This window comes from Lissotriton helveticus, chromosome 5_1 (assembly GCF_964261635.1).
Source record: "Lissotriton helveticus chromosome 5_1, aLisHel1.1, whole genome shotgun sequence".
In the NCBI taxonomy this organism is placed as follows: domain Eukaryota; kingdom Metazoa; phylum Chordata; class Amphibia; order Caudata; family Salamandridae; genus Lissotriton; species Lissotriton helveticus.
The window spans coordinates 1479332494-1479352385 of NC_136065.1; the positions used below are offsets into that span (position 1 = coordinate 1479332494).

Below are 19892 nucleotides of genomic sequence, written 5' to 3' on the forward strand. Positions count from 1 at the left end.
CACAGGAATCAAATGGTTCAACCACATCTCACCTGCTTTCACAAGTCTGTATGCTTCCCATAGAAGGAAGATGCATCTTCAAGACCGCTTGTATTGCCCACAAACCCCTTCAAATTGAAAACCCTAATTATCTGGCAAGCAAACTACAGGGAGCGGGAAGTAGCATGGCCCTGAGAAACCCCAACTCACTTCTTCTCATCCCCTCTCCCCAAACTGGCGCGTTAAGCCTTGGCCAAGGTCTGCATACTAGTTGTGGGGAATAATATAATGAAGCTTAGAATAAAGGATTGAGTCAGTTGGATTGTGACAGTGTCTCTATCTGCATTGCCAGTCTGCGGATTACAACACTGTAGTGACTCTACTGTAAATTTTGTCTTGTATTTTAGTCTGCGTAGTAATCATTGGGGGAATGCCTGATCAGTTTGAAGTGAGATTGAATGAGGCAATGAGAACTTATCACCTTGTTTTAAAATAAGGGTGTGGCATCTGTACCCTACATATAGGGGAGGAACCTATATCAGTTATGAGATTGGTCTAAAGGCCTATATAGATCATGAATGTGCTATATGGTGGTAGAAAGACCAATGATTCGGTTTGTGCTTCTCCTTTGCCTCGGGAGGATTCAGTAGCTGTGTCCGAAGTAAGCTCAGATGTTATGTTAATAAGCTTTTAAAGCACACTTCTACCCAAAGGTGTCCTGGCGCTGAGCCGGGCCTAACTGGTTACCAGAAATGAAGATGGCTATTCAGAAAACAGCCACGTTTTCAGCCCACTTCTGAAGGAGATGAGCTCGGTAGCATTCTTGAGATGAGCTAGTAGGTTGTTCCAAGCTTTAGCAGCACAAGCGATGAAACTTCTGCCACCCCAATTGGCTTTTTTAACTCTGGGGATGGCTCTTGCTTTGCCTCCGCTGATTGCAGTGTTCTTCCGGGGACGTACCATTGAAGGCGTTTCCTCAGATATTCATGGCCCCTGCCTGTCAAAGACTTCAAAAACGTGCAAAGCGATTTAAATTGTGCACGCTGTTTCACTGGGAGCCAGTGGAGCTCCAAGTTCCTTCCTAACCAAGACAAACCTAGGTGTGCCGGTTAACAACCTGGCTGCCGCAATTTGCTCCAGCTGGAGTCTGTTTAGATGTTTCTTGTGGATGTTTAGATACAGACTATAACAATAGTCCAGCCTAGACAAAAAGAGTGCTGTAACTGGCGTCCTGAAACTATCCTCGAGTAGAAAGAATTTTATTTTCCGCAAAACACTGAGGTGATTAAAGCTTGTTGAAACAACTCCACTAACCTGTTCACCAAAAGTAAGTTTATTATCCATGATCACCCCTACGTTCTTGGCTTTCCTAGTAGGGGCCGGGGGCATTCCCATTTCTTCAGGCCACCTGTCAGGAGTCCACAGATGAGCCACAGGAGCACAGATTTGAAAACAACATGTAGGGATTGCAACAAGAGAGGGGGACATTCCTAGAAGTGTCTTTCTGATAAGACTTCTACCTGCTTATTTCTTAACGGTCCCTAGGCAAAAGATTTGATCTGGAAATTTCTCACACAGCTCTCACACCAGGAGGGTGTTCTAGCTCTGTCTTGATGCTGAAAGTGGAGTCGCATAAATGTCACTGAAGCTATAAAGCGCTCACTCTGATATCCTGACATCAGTTCTATTTTTTTCATGCCTTTTGAGGCATGTCTGATTTTTTGCTCTCAAAAAATCATTTCTTACATATAGTGCAGTGTTGGGGGCAACTCCGAACAAAGTTGGGGTTTAAGCCCCATCCTTTGTGCGACATTCCAGTGTCGCTCACAGACCCATGCGACAGCTGTGGTGTTTAGGCTCAAAGCTGGATTCCAATACTTGCGAAGAAAGATCATCGAGGCCAGCACCAATCTAGATCTCGCTTCAGTTCTCTCTTCGCAGGTTGTCTTCTTGACATTATAAAAGAGCGATGCGGAAAAAACATAAGAAGCATCTGTATTCCAACTCCCACTGGGGGCTGTCGAGGTAGCATGGCAAACCCCATCCTCAATCTTTTCTCTATGCTCTCTATGCTCTCTGCTCTGGAGCCCCACCAGACCCCATGCGACCACCGATGTCTTTATTCGATGCAGAGTGTTCCCCTGGCTCCCTTAGATGCCTTTTCTATGCCATATGATGTTGTTCCAAGGTGGGGGGCTTAATCAGTTTCTTCTGCCCCGCCACTATACTGGCACAGCCAGGCCACTTCATCCACCGCCTCATTCACCTCAGGAATTTCAGCCGGCCCCAGTTAAGTAATTGTGGTCTTTTAGGGTGCCCCAAGCGTTCACAGGATGAAGAGCAGTGTAAGGAGTATGGTGTTGGGCCGCCATCAGTTCTGTGATACCTTGTACAAAACCTTTGGAATTCATTCTGACCTTGACTAACCCTCAGAGGGGCATGATTATGGACACAGATGGCAACAAGCTTGTCCCTCCCCGTATATGAGAATGCAGACCTTCTGACTCTTCAGAATGTAGGTGAGCTAGATAGTTCACCAGACAATGAAATAGATCCATGTGGTAGCATGATCGAGCAGTAAGGCAGTATCAGAGGACAGTGTAAAGCATTTGTTGTACACACTCAGTCAACAAAAGGTTTCACACACTCAAGAACTGAACTCTAGGCCAATTGTTTTTATATCAAAATATAGAGTTGTTTTATTTTAGAACCAACAGGTATCAAAATATACTTTTCCCAATATGAGTGACTTTGGGTAATTACTTTGCAGACAGGCAATAGACTTAGTAAGTACAATAGTTACTGGGGTTGCAGTAGGCAACACAATTCTAAACACAATTTAACATTGAGCTCAACGGGTTTTTCTATAAAAATGCAATAATTACTTTCAGGATTACTTTGCTAACCACAGGACTGGATCCTGGATTCAGTCCCGGAACCTAAGCTGTAATCAGTTAAGTAAAAGCGTTTTGGTTACAGTTGTACTTTTTAAAGGGTATAAATGTATTTTCAAAGTTGACACTTAGAAACTTTTCAGAGAAAAACTAGCAATGTTATCCTATGGAAGGAAATTCAAGTCACAGGTAAAGTAGGTTCTCGTTACTTTTGTAATCCAGTACTGGACTCCTACATCCAGCACTGGGACCTCTACCTAAGACAGGTAAGTATTTACATTTCAGCAGTTGGTACGATTTTTAAGGAATATTTGTAAGTTGCAAAAATCGACACAGAAGAAATTTCATAGAAAAACAGTCAATGGTTTCCTATGGAAGAAAATGCAGGTAACTGCTAAGTATAGTTATGATTACTTTTGCGGTTCAGCACTGAACTAGAAAGTACAGCACTGGCTTATCTCCTGATCCCAGGTGAGTTTTTCGGAAATATTTATTCGGCTGATTTTAGAGGAATATTTCAAAGTTGCAAAAATCGACACTTGGAAGAAATCTCAGTGAAAACCAGTCAATGTTAGCCTATATAAGGAAAGTGAGTTATCGGCTTTCAGGTGAGTACTCGACTAGTGAGGTTGAGGTTCTGGGCATAGACTCGGGGGTCTCCCAGGGTCGGAAAGGTACAATTGTTACACCCTCAGCGGCACAGGGGTAGCCGGGTGCAGAGAGAGTAGGCCCAATGCAATCCAATGGAGGGTAGGGGTCCTTTGGTTGGTGGCTGCAAGCAGGTAGGCCACGCGGCTGTAGGAGCTGAGCTCCTGGTCCCTTATTCAGGGCAAGTGGAGAACTAGAGTAGGGTAGTAGTTGCACTTCCAGCGGAACTCGGGCGGCTGGGTGCAGGGTGCTATTGAGCCGTCGGGCGCTCCATGTTATCCAATGGGAAAGTTACAAAGTGAACAAAGGCTGCAGGCCCGGGGGCGGAGATTCTTCAGGTGCGACCACCACTTTGAGAGGTAAGTTGGGTTCTTGGAGAAGAGGTGAGTACCCCAAAGGAGGGCACAAGGGGCCGTGGGGCGCCAGGTGTAGGGGTGTTTTGGGTGTTGGGAAATCTTACCCTCGGCTGGTCACGGTTGGAGGGGTCCCTGGTTCTGAGGCTGCAAGCGTCGTCTGGGTAGTCGAGGAGGGTCTTTGGGTACTGGACTTCGGATCCCAGTCGCCTGAGGTACGTCCTCGTGGTCTTGGATCACTCGGGCACGGGCCGGGCTTGGCGGGTGCAGAGTGGGCTGGATTCGCGGTTCCTGGCTGGCACCAGGGGTATGGTTGTTGGAGGAGAGCCTCTGCTCAGGGTAGTCCCAATCTTTGAGAGGGTCAAGGCAGGCAGGTCATCTGGGTTTCCACGGTTGCTGTCAGCAGGAGTCGCCTGGATTTAGCAGGGTTTCAGAGTCGACAGGCCGGTAGGGCTGGGGCCAAGTCAGTGGGCCCTGTTAGCAGCTGCACGGAAGGTCTTCTTCTTGATCTTCTTTCTGGTTTTCGTACCGGGATCTGAGGAAGGAAGGTTCAGGGTGCCCCTAAATACTGAATTTAGGGGTGTTATGGGTAGGGCAAGGGCAGGGACCAATAGGTCCCGGTCCTGGGGTGGGTACACCCCCTAGCCTGCTCCTCTCCTGTGGGAGGGGGGCAGGAGCCTAGCTGTGGTTGGGCAGGGCTCCCCATCTTCAAGATTGCCGGAGCCCGGGGTTGTGCTTCACCTCGCCTCTCCCACCTGAGGGGTGGGGTTGGCACAGGCTGGCACCCCCCCCCCCTTCCTGACGTAGGGTTTCCCGCCAGTCTTCCTGTCAGAGTGGGGGGAAGAACTGGTGTGGGCCAGTTGCTGAGTACAGCAAGTGGCCTGGAGAAGCTCACAAGAGCGGCAAGCCTTTGAAGATTCTCGTGCCCATCCTGGGGAAGGAGACCTAGCACCTCGCCCAGGATGTGCATTGTTGCAGGCCCAGGAGAGCGGGGGTCTGTCCACCCAGGGGTCCAGCAACATGTCTGCTGTGTGGCAGCCTAGGCAGCCTCTCAGTCCAGACGTGGATTGTAGGTTAGGTTTTCAGGGGGCATCCCTAAGATGACCTCTCGTGCATTTTACATTAAATCCCACACTGGCATCAGTGCGGGTTTAATGTGCTGAGAAGTTTGATATCAAACTTGTCAGTCTTCAGTGTAGCCATTATGGTGTTGTGGAGTTCGTAATGACGACCTCCCAGTACCATATACTCTTAATGGCATCACTATACTTACAGTGCCCAGGAATGGCCCTGGGTACTGTGGGGGCACAGGGCCCATGCACCTGTGCCCACACCGCTGGCATAGGGCACCCAGCTAGAGGGGTGACTGAGGTATGCCAGGGCAGTGGGTTTTGTGGGCATGGCACACAGGGATGTGTGCCATGTCGAGACTCTGTTTAGTTCTGCACTTGGACACTCAGCCTGCAAAGGCAGTGTGTGGGTTTCAGGGTACAGGGTGGCACAATAAGTGCTGCAGCCCTTAGGGGTCTTCTCTGGTCACCATGCCCTGGGTAACTGGGGTACCATTTACTAGGGACTGACGGGTGGCCAGAGATGCCAATTGGGTTTTGGTTTCAACCCTGGGCACCTGGTTGGCAGGAGCCCAGGGCACACTCAGTCAAAGCACATCAGCAATTCAGCAAAAAGTGGGGGCATACCAATGCAAGAAAGATGGCACTTTCTCACAAAGGCCTCCTCCAAGGACCCTAAATATAGGTTCAGAGCAACACTGTGCCTGACTCCATCGTCACCACGGCCAGAAGAGCTAATGCACTCTCTAAGACTGGACCCCTACCAGAAAAAGAAAGCAAGAGAACGGATATGGTGGGACGAAAGATGGAGAAAGAAGCAGCGACACAATGGCTCATTGCTAACTCACTCACTCCTGAACTGATACGGACACCAGCAGTGGGATGACATAGAGGAGCTCATCAACAAGCTCCCCGAGGATGTCAAACAGAGAGGATATTATATTGTCCAAGAAGGCCGAAACATCGCAAGTGCATGCCTTAAATCTGTACTAGATGCAGCAGACACTGCCAGCAGGCAAATGTGCACAGGCACCACCCTAACAAGACATGCTTGGCTTAGGATCTCGGGGTTCAAACATGAGGTACAAACCTCCATCATCAACAGACCTTTCACAGGGAACAAACTCTTTGGGAAGGAGGTAGACAAATCCCTCCAACAAATCAAGAAAGACAATGAAACCGCAAGAGCGATGGGAGCCCTCCAGCAAAGAGGTACCTTTTAAAAGAGGTGGGTTCAACAACAGAAAACCCACAGGAAGAGGTGTATTTGGCCAAGGACAGCAAGTGTCACAACAGCAACAAGGCCAAGAGAACGGACAACAATCTGGTAACCAAGTTTGGCAACAACAACCCAAGCAGCCCTATTAAAGAAGAGGCAGGCGCACAGGCTAGCCCTCTACAGGAAGAGGAAACTGCTAAAAGTGACTCCCAAATACGACAGGACCCACATCAAACACCAGTGGGAGAAAGAATATCACAATTCTTCAAACAGTGGCAAAAAATCACAGCAGACAATTGGAGATTAAATCTGGTGAAATACGGGTATTGCATAGAACTAACAGTCACAGCTTGCAAACCCACCAAAAACAAAGTTTCAAGAAACAAGCTCATACAGTTAAATTTGGTAATAAAGGAACTACTGCAAAAACGAGCTATAGAATTAGTACCAAAACAGGAGATTTTCTAATGAAACTATTCACCATACTTCCTAGTTCCCAAACAGGACCTATCACTAAGGCCAGTCCTGGACCTAAGGTTCATAAACCAGTTCATCTTAACACAGCACTTCAAAATGGCTACACTACAAGAAATAATTCCCTAAATCCAAAGAGGAGATTACATGGCACCAATAGACAAGGATGCCTACTTAACCATTCCTATGAACCAAAAACACAGACTATGCCTACGGTTCCTACACAGAGGAAAGCACTTTGTAATAATCCAAGGGAGGCGGTTCAGTTGATGGAGATAGATTTATTAGATGGCATAACAGACACAGCCAACCAGTTCAGTCATAGTCTTAGGTAGTGATTCCCTAGTGGAATGCACCCAATCAACATAGCAAGGTTCTAAGAATACATAGATGTCACATTTAAAGGGACAAGGTATCAATATGCAGTAATAGAAGAAATAAAACAAACCTAGAATATTACACACTTTCAATTCAAGGTGCTCCCTTTCGGAATCAAGTCCGCACCAAGGGTTTTCATTCACCAAGTGCCTAGCTGCAGTGGTGGCACACCTAAGAAGAGAAGGGATACACATTTACCCATCCCTGGACGACTGGCTCATAAAGGCAAACACAAGACGGAAATGCCTCAAGCACATTAAAACAGCTATTCACCCGCTGCAAGATCTAGGGTTCTCTATAAACCACAAGAAGTCATGAACAAAGGCAGAAAGAAGAAAGACTTTCCTAGGTGCAATACTAAACTCAAACGTGCAGGCGTACCCGATGCAGAAGAGAATACAAGAAATAACGCAAGAAACCTCACTCCGACAATGAGGAGGGTCATGAAACTTATGGGCATGATGACATTATGCATACCACTCATTCCTCACGCCCGCCTACACAAGAATGGCTGACCAACAACTGGTCCCAAGTCACAGGGAGTTGGGAGGATCTAGTGGTTGTTACACAAAGGCTGCAAGCAGAACTATAATGGTGGGCATCCAACAACCTAACACAAGGCAAATCTTTCAGGACCCCAACTCCTTCTGTGACTATCACTACAGACGGATGGGGAGCACACCTCAAACAGCTGAAAGTACGTGGTCAATGGAACGAACAGGATTCCATAAAACACATCAACATAAATGAAAACGGTGTTCCTAGCACTGAAAGCGTTCCAGAAACACATTGAGGGGAAAACTGTGTTGATTCAAACAGACAACACTTCAATGTTCTGCCACAACAAACAGGGAGGTACAGAATCATTCCCACTGAGTAAGCTAGCACAGGAAATCTGGCAATGGGCAGTATCCCAAGCGATCAATTTGCAAACAGTACCTCTTCCAGTAGTGGACAACACAAAACCGTACAATACATCTTCAATCTCTGGGGAACACCAGTGAAAGACTGGTTTGCAACAATACAGAGCAAGAAATGCCAGTTCTTTGCCTCGAGGTTTCCACACCACCTGTCAAGAGGGAATGCCCTATCACTAATCTGATCAGGGACATTTGCATACGCTTTTCCTCCAATACACCTAATCCAAAGAGTGCTAGAAAGGTCAAGACAAACAGGAACAAACCTAATTCTCATTGCCCCGCAATAGCCAAGACAGACGTGGTATTCAAGCCTGTTGGAGCTGTCCAGGGGAAATATGATCAAGTTTAAAACATACAAGGACCTATTGACAAACAGGGCCAGATCTTCAATCCAGAGCCAAAAACGCTGCAACTAGTGACCTGGCAACTGAATTCATAGTTTGGCCACCTCAACCTGCCTCAACGAACGATGCAAATCCTAAAGGAAGCAATAAAGCAAACTACAAGAAAGTGCTGTGCCGCAAAATGGAAGTTACACACCTCCTGGTGCACAGCTAATAACCACATAAATGAAATCACCACACAAGAAATAGTGATCACCTGTATAACTCATCTCCTAGACAGCCACATCAACTACTCGAGCATAAAGGTGCACCTCGCTGCTATTGTAGCATACACCATGGGAAGAGCATGCAAAACCTTCACAAGGCTGGTCATAAAACGATTCCTAGAAGGATCCAAAAGAATTGCTCCCCCTAGAACTGCACCAGTGCCCATGTGGAGTCTAAATACAGTGTGCACGCTACTAATGACAACCATTTGAGCCCATGCGTAAGGCAGAACTCAAGCACATTGCCTTAAAGACGGGCTTTCTCATTGCCATAACATCCTTACGGAGAGTAAGCGAGTTACAAGCATAAACCATACAGGAGCCATACATGCAAATACAGAAGGACAAGCTAATTTTAAAGACAAACCCACAGTTCCTGCCAAAGGTGGTAGCCTAATACCACTTAACACCAAAAAATCTTCCTCCCGGTCTTCTTCAAAAACCCAAAGACTAAGGGAGAAATAAGCCTCCATACCCTGGAAGTAAGGAGGGCACTACTTTACTACTTACCAAGAACAGAACAAGTGCAAAAATCCAAACAGCAGTTGGTGGCCTATGCACACACCAACACAGTATCGCCTGTCACAAAGGCAACATTCTCAAGATGGATAGTCCAAGCTATCCAAATATGCTATGCCACCGCTAATAAGGAATTAACACAGCCAATAGCTCACTCCACAAGAAAGAAAGGAGCAACTCTGGCAGCGGCATCACCACACACGTTCACAAAGCATTACTGTGTGACATACAAATGAATAAGGAAGCAAAATAGGACAGAAAGTACTCCAACATCTGTTTGCAAAGTCTTCCTCTTACCACAGCCCTCCCAAATTGGGAGAAAACGCTACGTAATATGATGCACAGCATGTGAATCCAGAAAAGGATCCTCACTGCAAAACGAAATGGTTACTTACCAGTAGTAGTAGGTTTGCAGCTTGAAGAATTTTCTGGATTCACATGCGACCCACCAGACCTCCCCTGTGAGGAAAACAAACAGGCGGGGAAGAGATTTTAAGTGATTATCTAGATAACCATCAACAGGACGTCTAACTAAGAACACAAACCGAAAAAAGAATCTGAAGATGGCTACCACTCACAACGACTTCCAGGGTGCCGTCTGACGTGTCACAGGAGACGCACCTGTCACCAAATGGTGGTCGACAGCGCCCAACATCAAGGGGAAAAAACAGACCAGGATTATTCTGGACCCAGCCACTAGATGGCGGAATAATGCACAGCATCTAATCCAGAAATTTCTTCAAACTGCAAACTACTACTACTGGTAAGTAACCATTTTGATGTGCCGTTAGGCGGAACCAATTGTAAAAAGTTAATCTTCACTATTATTGGTTGGATCTTATTCAGTCGGAAATTAAATTTGCCACAGTCCAGCGTTCACTTGCCTCATACATTGCCGTACAAGAGCCATATTTCCGGTTTTACAGGAGTTGCTAAAACGCAACAATCAACACTCCACTTTTGATTTATGAATTTATTTGCTCTGATAAAGTTCCCACTCTTTGTTTTACTTGGGGGTGGTCAAAAGATTTGCCATTTCGATTTTTTACTTTTTCAGCTAGCATTACTTAATTAAACCTTGCCTTTTTGTGATCTAATTGCCCTAAATTTTGATTGCATTACAGGGACACTCTTCTTACATGTTGACAATGTAACCATGGTTAACTTTTTTTAATCTTTTGAAAAATAGATTTAGAACCACTGCAACTATTGTTTGGCTCTGGTTTTTTGTTTTTGTCCTTGGGTCTACTTTAGATCCTATAGTCATGGATCCAACCGACCATTCTGAAAATAATAGTGTTTGGGTTAGCTGGCTTTTAAGACGCTTGGGTTGTATTATAAAAAATGCCTCAGTGGGCAGTGTGCGCCCTTTTTACGTCTACAGAGCACTTTGGCATTACTGAAGGGGCCACAGACGCTTGTGCAGCCCAGTCTGTAGATTGTGCAGGTACCCATGTATTCCTAAAGCATCTTGAAGAAATTACCCACTATTTGCATGATAAAGCGCTTGGCCTTGTGCAAATGAGAAAAACCTTTGCGATGCAGTTGTGCTATATTATAGATATGGCAAAGACGCCATCAGGAGATTAATTGATGTGCACCACATAGGAGACACAGTATGTGTGCACCCTGAACTTGGCCCTTGAAAGGATTAAGTGGTTCTTTGGGTCCCCCAGACATCACCCTGCAGTTGGGCGCCTTCACTGCACCCTCCTGCAGAGGGATCACTGTACCCTTTTACATGCAGGCTGGTGGCTGCTTGGAGAATGAAAGGTGAGACTTCACACAGCTGGTATGCCTTTCACTATTGTGCTGCTTTCTAGGCCAGGCGCAAATTCTTATCTACTCTGAAGACCGCACATTCATTGTAATAGTGCACACTGCCCCTGTCTGTTCCTGGTGAGCCCAGTATCAGTTGCACCTCACTGCAGACCAAGGCATAGTTCCAGGTGTACTGTTGTTTAATATGGTAGCATTAAAAAAAGTGAGACTTTTTACAGAAATCCGTTGTTGAGCAAGAAATACAGTCCAGGAAATCTTTGCCTACAGTTTTGCATGAGAGATGTGTTTAATGTTGCCTTCTTCTCTGATGTGATTCTTTAACTTTTCCATTTCGTTTTCAGCTAACAGTGATGTATTTTTCCTTTGTTTTTAGAGTGAGTTTCAAACTGCCAAGGAATTCATTCAAATTATAGAGCATGCGGAAAATGAATACCAGGTAAAGCATTGATATCTTCCAGACTGAAAAAAGTAAATGGCTAATCAAAAAGTGAAAGGGGCTTGAGTGCCATTGTTTAAGTAATATTACAAAGAAATATTAAAAATCACAGTGCCTTCTTTACTTTATTGTGCACATTAAGTGGGGTTGGATGTAAGCAAACCACTTGTTTGGTGCATCAGGTTCTTTAGGACAGAGCATTTAACATTTGTTGAAAGATTTATTGCAACTAAATGTAGAAAATTTACAGACTAGTGCAATAAGCGATTTGTTATGAGTAGAAGAGAAGCTGATGTTGGAATGTTGCCAATGAATAGGCTCAAAGATTGTTTTTCTTAGTTTGAGTTTAATATGCAACAGTTATAAGCGGTTTCTCTTATGCTAAAGTTTAAGGATTAGACATTTATTGCAATTCCATTTCGTACTACGATGCCAAAGTAAAGGCTTCCAGCAGACATTAATAAAATGCCTGTCACTAAAACTAGTTTCTACAACTGTTTCACTTGTTTATGCTGCTAAAACGATGACACCGAGAAGATCAGGCTTCATGGACTCCAAGAGAGAGGAACTGCTGTATCAAAAGGTGGCCTTGGTGAACTTCAGGCTTCCTCCAAAGGGCCTTCCTCTTGTTTAAAGGATCCCCACAAACGAACATCTTGCAAGAGACCTCAAAAACAAGACCGAGACCTGTGCCTCATACTTCTGAATAAGAGTATTCACTGACCTACTTGTTTGTTTGAAAGGTTTTATATAGCGCTGGCCAGACCCTGAGGTATCAGAGCGCTTTACATTTGTGAAAAACAAGATTACAGGAGTCGCTCAAACAACACACAAAATAAACAATAAATAAAAACAAACATTCCGTTGAGGTCTAATAAACAAATACATAGCAAGAGCAGATACATTTACATATATAGTGGCGGGGGGGAGAGATTTAGGGCTGGGATGTGGGTGAGGTAGAGATTTTGAAAGGGGAAAGGCGCGGGTAAAAACAGATTGGGAGGAGGGGGATGGTCAGCCAAGAGGGGTTTTAAGAAGGAGGAGGGAAGGGAGGTGGGAGTAGGATGGGGGAGGCAGACAGTGTGAAGGGAGAGGTGAAGGGGAGGGAGTGAAGTAGAGGAGGGTAGGGTCGGAGGAGGTTGAAGGTCTGATTAAGGACCCCAGTATTTGCCAAGGAGGTGCAGTTTAAGGTCTTTTTCAAGGCAATGTAGGAGGGATTGCAACGCAGTTCATTTGGGAGGGCATTCCAGACGATCTGCACGTTTCCAGAGAAGGCGCGAGATGGAGTGGTTATCTTTTTTAATAAGGGGTCGATGAGGAGGGAAGTGTTTGTGCGCCTCAGTGTTCTGGAGCTTCCTGCTTTTTTAAGTTTGTTTGTGAGGTACAGCGAAGCATTCTGGTATAGGGCTTTGTGTGTGATGCATGCTGTCTTGTAGTAGGATCTACCTTCAGCAGGAAGCCAGTAGACTCTCCTTCACGAGTCACACCATGCATGCCATCTCCTGGAAGAACACCATCTCCAAGGTTCTCGTCAGCCACACAGTCTGTACTTACGATTCCTTCATTGCCCTTAAGGAGATTGCATCTACAACCTTTGACACAAACGTCACCTCAAAGTTCAAGAAGTCTGCAGTTTCATCGCACTAGATCAAAGTCAACATCTAGAAACAGGTCCACATCAAGATCCAAGAGGTCTCATGGTCTAGACATAGGAAAAGATCATCTCCATCTTGGTCTACCACGTCTCGCTCCTCAGTAAGGGACTATCCTACTACACTGACGGACACACCTCCTGCAAGATGGTCTCCAGTGGATGATCTCTTGAGTTTTAATGATGTGCTGATCAGAGGTGCAACCAAATTGAACATAGACATTCTAACTACTACAGCCACTTTGTCGGTAATCTTTGAAACCCTGCATCATCGAGCAGTATCAGGACCACTCCTTCCACTGGTTCCGGGTCTTTTGGAGCATGCAGTGCAATTATTTCTGACTCTAGTATCTCTAAAGTCTGTTCCATCTCGGCTCTTTAAAGAATACAAAGCTCCTGACCAGGGCCCAATATTTCTCAAGGTTTGATTTCCCCCCCCCCCCCCTCTTGATTCAGTTACTTTGGCACGTAAGCAGATAGACTCCATTGGCAAAAAGATGTGCGAAACATCTGCATCATAAATAAAAGTAGCAAGTGCTTCTGCCTTGCTAAGGAGGTCCGACAGGTCCCTATGGGATTTACTCAGCAGATTTACTGAGCAACTGCCGAGGAGGACAGGGAAGATTTCCAGCAAATTTTTAATGATGGTGGCCTGGCGTCCCATCAAATTATAAGTGCAGAAGCTGATGCATCAGACCTAACTGTGCATGGTTATTCTCATGGCATCTGTGCATGAAGGGCTTCTTGGGTACAACTCCCTCGCCATAAATCAGAGGCACTACATTGAATTTCGAATTTACAGTTCTCAGGTAATACCCTTTTTTAGCACTCATGCATACGAGGAGATTTCCCAAACGAAGACTGAAAAGGACGCAATCAAGGCTGTTGGCCTGCAAAAGAAAGAGTTCCATAGAAGATAAAGACTTTGACAAATATTTTTTTCATCAGAGGGTTCAAGCCCCAAACTGGTCTCTGCAACATCAGCAGCCAATAAGGCACCACTACCATCCTCGTAAACCATCTAGAGCAGAGGTTCCCAAACTTTTGACTCCTGAGGACCCCCATTGAGTCACCACTGGAAGCCGGGGACCCCAAAGCAATTTGTATGAGTTAAATTTCAAATATTAAAACAGTAATTCGAAAAAAATACACGTGTGCACACAAAATAAATACTCAAAGTACTAAGGATTTTGGGGCCATCTGTATGGCCATTTCATTTAGCGCCTCACAATTGGCGACACGTTGCGAGTGGCAAATTGTGAGTCGCTAAATGAAATGTACAACAGTGTGTTTAATACTGTTTGGGATTCTCAATGGTGTCGCAAATTGCGAGGTTCATTAATTTTAATGAGCCTCTCGCAATTTGCGAGCCCATTGGGAATGCCAGCCCTCCCAGGTATGGTGGCCTGCTGGGCTCTGCAAGCCACCATGTCTGGGACTGCTTTAATATAAAGCATTTTTTTAAAAATGCAGCCCGTTTACCATGCATTTAAAATAAAGAAAATTAAACGTTTTTGTTTAATTTTCTAAGGGCAGGCAGAGGTCCCTGGGACCACTACCTGCCCTTAAGAAATAGTTTTGCATGCATTTGCAAAGGGGAAGGGGTCCCCTGGGGACCCCTTCCTCCTTGCAAAAGCATTACCATCTACTTGAAGTAGGTGGTTTTGAGACTCACTATTTGGAAGGGAATGCCCCTTCCAAATAGCAAGTTGTAAAACCTATTTAGCGAGTCGCGAACAAATTGCAACTTGCGAAATAGGCAATATACTTGGCCCAATAGTTTTCTGCATGGTCAAACGGGTTCTCAAACCCGTTCGTGCATATAAAAACGGATCGTACATCTGGCCCTTAGTATTTTATATTGAAAAAATAGCCCCTCGTGTCACATGTATTCCATTTGTTTTATAGCATCTCTCATACCATTGTAGGATGTCAGAGCACTTTACATCACACTCATACAGACACATTGAATGATAAATGTAAATCAGTGTGTATATAAGATGTTTAAAGAGGGCTTGGTCTGGAAAAGCACAAAGTCAGGATTCAGAACATAACACAGTGGCTAGCACTGACTTTAACATTACAAAGTATTTCCACCCTAAATCTTTTTAGCAGCATCAAGATAATGAATAACTGGGGAAAAAACATAAGTTACTAACTGGTACCATGCAGTTTGCAAGCAGCTCTTTGATGACAGTTTATAGGTCCCTCTGCTACATTACGATTGTCACTTATGAAGTGCACAGTAACGAAAGAATCTCTGTGCAAAAGCAGTAACCACGAACCTATGCACATAAAATAATGCTTTTTAAAATGCATCTTTGACGTTCTTTGCAGTAGGCACATTAACCCTCTGTGCTACATTAGTTAAGCCAAAGCTGCCACTGAACAAAACTCTCCTCACGCTCCAGCAGGTACATTAATCACTGGCATTAGCTTGACACTTTTATTGTTGGTGGGAAGCTGCTAATTAAACAAGAACCTTTTCTGTGCTATTAAAACTGTTGCCTGCGGACCCCCTGGCAATGTGTCACGGACCCCTGGGGGTCCGCGGACCACAGTTTTGGAAACACTGATCGGGAGGAAGAGGGTCGCAACAGTCTGCATCCACAGGGAAGCTTGTTAAGCAAGGAGTCTGCACTACCTTTTTCTCTATTTATCGCTCTGGTTGGGGTGTGTTGGGGGGAGGGAGGTGAATAAGTACATTAATCCCCCTCCGAGAGTGGCATTAAATAATAAAGGACCCGTGTCCCCAAAAAGGACTGGGGATTTACTCTATTATTTTCTAGTGAAAAAGAAAGGACCGAAGCAAGAATTCTGACCTGTTTTAGATCAGCGAGTATTGAGCAAAAATACAAATTCAGGATGCTGTTACTGAATCCGATCTATCCACTGCTGCATTAAATAGACCGGATGTGTTTGATAGATCGTCAAGCTGCCTACTTTCACATCCCAATTTCCACAAAACATTGAAAGTTCCTCAATTTCAAAGTAGGATCTCAACACTGTTAATACAAAGTCCTTCAGTTTAGGCCTCAAATCATCTCCACAAACTTTCAAATGTATGGCCTTAATCGCAGCATATTTAAGGAAACAGAAAATCTTTGTTTATCCTTAACCTGGACAATTGGCTGATAAAAAGCTTTCCACCATCAGAGTATTATCAGATTTTTGTCAAAATACTAACCAATCTGGGTCTCCAGGTCAATTTCAGAAAGTCTACCTAATGTCCAGTTCATAAGCTACATTACCTGGGATCAATACTAGATACACAATCCGCAAATGTGTATCCTTCGGAAGAGACTATCAATCAATCTGAAATGTTGCAATCTTCTACGGGCTTGCGATCCATCAGCTAGACAAGATGCATCTCTACTGGGGTCAGTGGCTTCTTGCATCTTCATAGTTCCTCATGCAAGACTACACATGAGACCTCTACATTAATGCCTAGAAGACCAGTGGAATTAACTCTCCAACCGCTGAGAAGACGAGCTGACTCGAGCGGAGGCAGCAAGTCAATCTCTCAAGCTTGGTGGTGTCAACTGAAGAACCTGTTGGTAAGGGTACCATTCCATCAGGATGTGCTAACTCGAACACTATTCACGGATGCTTCTCTTCAGGAATGGCGTGCTCATATGGGCTCCCTGCAGACCTAAGGAGTTTGGTCAGAGAAGGAAAGGACTTGTCACATCAATATGCTGGAATGGAGGGTAAAGTCCACATTTGTAAGGGTAGTTCCTCTGGCTCTAAAACCCTTCTTCTCATTGATAGCAACAAACTCTCTCCTTGTTCAAACATCCAACATGACAACTGTGCATTACCTGAACAAAGCAGGGATGGATTCAATCTCGTCCTTTATCTTTCTAGGGCCAAGCAATTTGGAAATGGTTAATAGCCAGGAATGTAAGCACAGCAGCCATTCATCTTCCAAGGGTTCAAAATACCCAAGCAGATTCTTTCCACGCAAATTACAACTGGATCATAAATGACTAGGTCTTCTTACAAGACACTTTTCAAGACCGGAGATACCCACAAATTGACTTGTTCGCAGACTTAAACAAAAAAATGGCAAGATTACACATCCAGGTTCATCCAACCAGGTCTGAAGGGGAATGCCCTTTCGATAAATTGTTCAGGGAAATTTCTCGGCGCATTTCTCCAAATTCCCCTCATATCAACAATGATTGTCAAACTGAACAAGTCCAAAACTAGGATTATACTGCTGGAATCAGAATGGCATTGCCAGTGGTGGCTCACAGACCTTCTACACCTCTCAGAAAGACCACTTAAGAGCTTGCTGTCCAGACAGGATCTCCTGTACAAGTTCGGAGGACAGATACTGCATCCTAGCCTTACATCACTGAACTTGAAAATGTGGCTCCTGAATTCATCCATTATGGAAAATTAGGTCTCTCTCAAGACTGTATGAACATTTTATGAGAGGCTAAAAGAGCATGTTCTAGGGAGCATCAGCTGGTCCTTCTGGACCCTGCTCTCACTCTTCTGCCTCTTTTGAGACTGACCACACTCCGACAAGAATGCTCTTCAACCAAACAACCAGATGTAATTATTTGCAGCATCTTCCCGATGTCTGCTTCCTGCCCGCGCAAGACCCGCCCACCCCAGGCATATAATGCTGCCGGCTGTGTTGCCGCAGTGAGCATCAGCAGGCCCTCCTTGACCCTGCTCTTTTTCCCACAGCCTCTACTGCCACTCTCGAGCAAGGGGGCCCTGCAACCCCCAAGACTTTTTACACTTGATTGCAGTTGCCTCACAACTGGACACCATTTTCTGCTGCATCTGTTCGACGTCCGCTTCCTGCAAGCCCCACCCACCCCTGGCATATAATGCTGGCTTCTGTGCGGCTGCGCCAAAGGCAAGCCCATCCGCACCTGGGTCAACCCAGCGCCAAAAGCCCTGGCTCTCCACGGAGCCACTGCTACTCCTGAACCCGGGAAGCCACAAAGCCAGCTGCTGTGTCCCATCTCTGAGGAACACAGAAGGACTCTTCGTCTGTTGCCACTTCACCCCCGCACTACCAACCCCTCCCACCACCGACCACCAAGGCAGTGCATTCGGATCAGTGTCGGATTCCTTGGCAAGCATGCCACTTAAATCTTGAGCACCATCTCCGCCAACCCAGACATAACGTCAATCACCAAAACTTGGCTCAAACAGTCCTCAGCCCCTGACATAGTAACCGCAATGCCTACCGGATCACTCAACCTGCCCACTCAGCCCCGTAGGAGGCATAGCCATCAACCACAAAGATACCTTCAGACTTGCCACCACCGAGGACGACCTTTTCCCCCTACTATGCAACGCCATCTCAACCATCAGAGGAACCCACAACTACAGACCCCTGGGCCTTTTGCCCCACTTTCTGCGACACCATCTCGGAAATAATCACCCCCCTAACCATAGATTCCCAGCACTACATCTTCCTAGGAGACCTCAACTTCCACCTCTACGACCCTACTAACTCCGCCATCCTCCTTGAGAACAGGAACAACACCAGACTGACTCTAATCGTTCCAAGCCCCACTCACAGCACCAAACTCACCCCTGATCCTATCTTTACTTCCAGTGACGGGATCCGGTTCAGCCAGACCTCTGAACTCACCTAGACAAACCACAGCATCGACCAAAGAACTTTATCTGCGGCGTCACCCAAGGCTCATCTCTCAGCCCCACCCTCTTAAACATCTACATGAACCCGCTGGCCCACATCGTCCGCAGCCACGGACTAGACATCATCTTATACACCGACTACACACAACTAGTCTCTATCTCACCGAAGACACTGCCACAGAGCCAATTTCCAGAATGCTGTGACTAACTTGCCAACTGGATGAGGACCAGCTGCCTGAAACTGAACACGGACAAGATGGAAGTGATCATCTTTGGAAGAAACCCCTCCCCGTGGGACGGATCTTGGTGGCCCTCCACACTTGGACCCTTGCCAATGCCCCAACACCCACGCCCACAACCTGGGCATCATCCTGGAGAGTGAGCTCTCCATGAAACGCCAGGTAAACACATTAGCCTCCTCCAACTTCCACATCCTCTGAATGCTGTGCAAGTTCTTCAGGTGGATCCCAACCAGCACCAGATGAACAGTGATGCAGCCCCTCGTCACAAGCCAGCTAGACTACAGAAACACACACTACACTGGAATCACCACCCATCGCCTCAATCGTCTAAGGACCTTCCAAAGTGCAGAAGCCAGACTCATCCTAGAGCACCCAAGTTGGCTCAACATCCTCCCCCAATCTAAGAAACCTCAACTGGCTCCCTGTCAAGAAGAGATGCCACTTTAAACTGCTCACCCATGCTTACAAGGCCCTCCACAACTCCGGATCAGCCTACATCAACCACTGCCTGACCTTCCACCAGACACCTCTGCCCTGCCTCCTCACTCGCTCATGTCCCCACATCCAGCGAAGCAGCTGCAGAGGCCGCTCCTCCATCTTGCTGCCAACTCTAACTACCTCCCTCTCCGCCTTCGGACTTGCCCCTCTCTTGCTAATTTCATAAGCGGAATCAAGATCTAGCTGTTTGAGTTCTCCACAGCAGCGCCTGGATACCCCTAGGGTGATCAGCCTGTTTGAATTTGAAATCATATGCTTTTAAATGGAAGAGGTTTTATTTATGGTGCATTAAAAACAATCCCAATCCAAGCCTGTGCCTAGAAGATGTGGTTATACCTTAGCTTTGTATAACTAAATCAGGCCTACAATTTTCCACCATAAAGGTGCATCTAGTTGCCATTATAGCAAACAGAAAATCCAGTTCGCGTATATCTTTCTTTAAAATTCCAATGATCAAAGATTTTTTGGAAGGCCTTAAAGGTTGTGTTCCCTCCGATTAGGCTACCATCCCCTCTGCAGGAACTTATTAGTGTTCTTTCTAAATTGATGGTTCCCCAACAAAATGTATCCATAAAGCTTCTTTTCAAC

At 45.7% G+C, this 19892-nt stretch overlaps 1 protein-coding gene and 1 long non-coding RNA gene across 2 annotated transcripts in view; one reads left to right on the forward strand and one right to left on the reverse strand.

Annotated features, from left to right (window-relative positions):
- CAPZA1 (capping actin protein of muscle Z-line subunit alpha 1) overlaps window positions 1-19892 on the forward strand; it is a 341315-nt gene that overhangs the window by 318747 nt on the left and 2676 nt on the right. The window contains exon 9 of the mRNA XM_078644469.1: window positions 11220-11282. Within this exon, the coding sequence (XP_078500595.1) occupies window positions 11220-11282 (63 nt within the window). The remainder of the gene's footprint in view (window positions 1-11219; window positions 11283-19892) is intronic.
- The window catches only part of LOC144755491 (uncharacterized), a 457970-nt gene that overhangs the window by 58096 nt on the left and 379982 nt on the right, over window positions 1-19892 (reverse strand). The gene's annotated exons all lie outside the window — the stretch shown is intronic.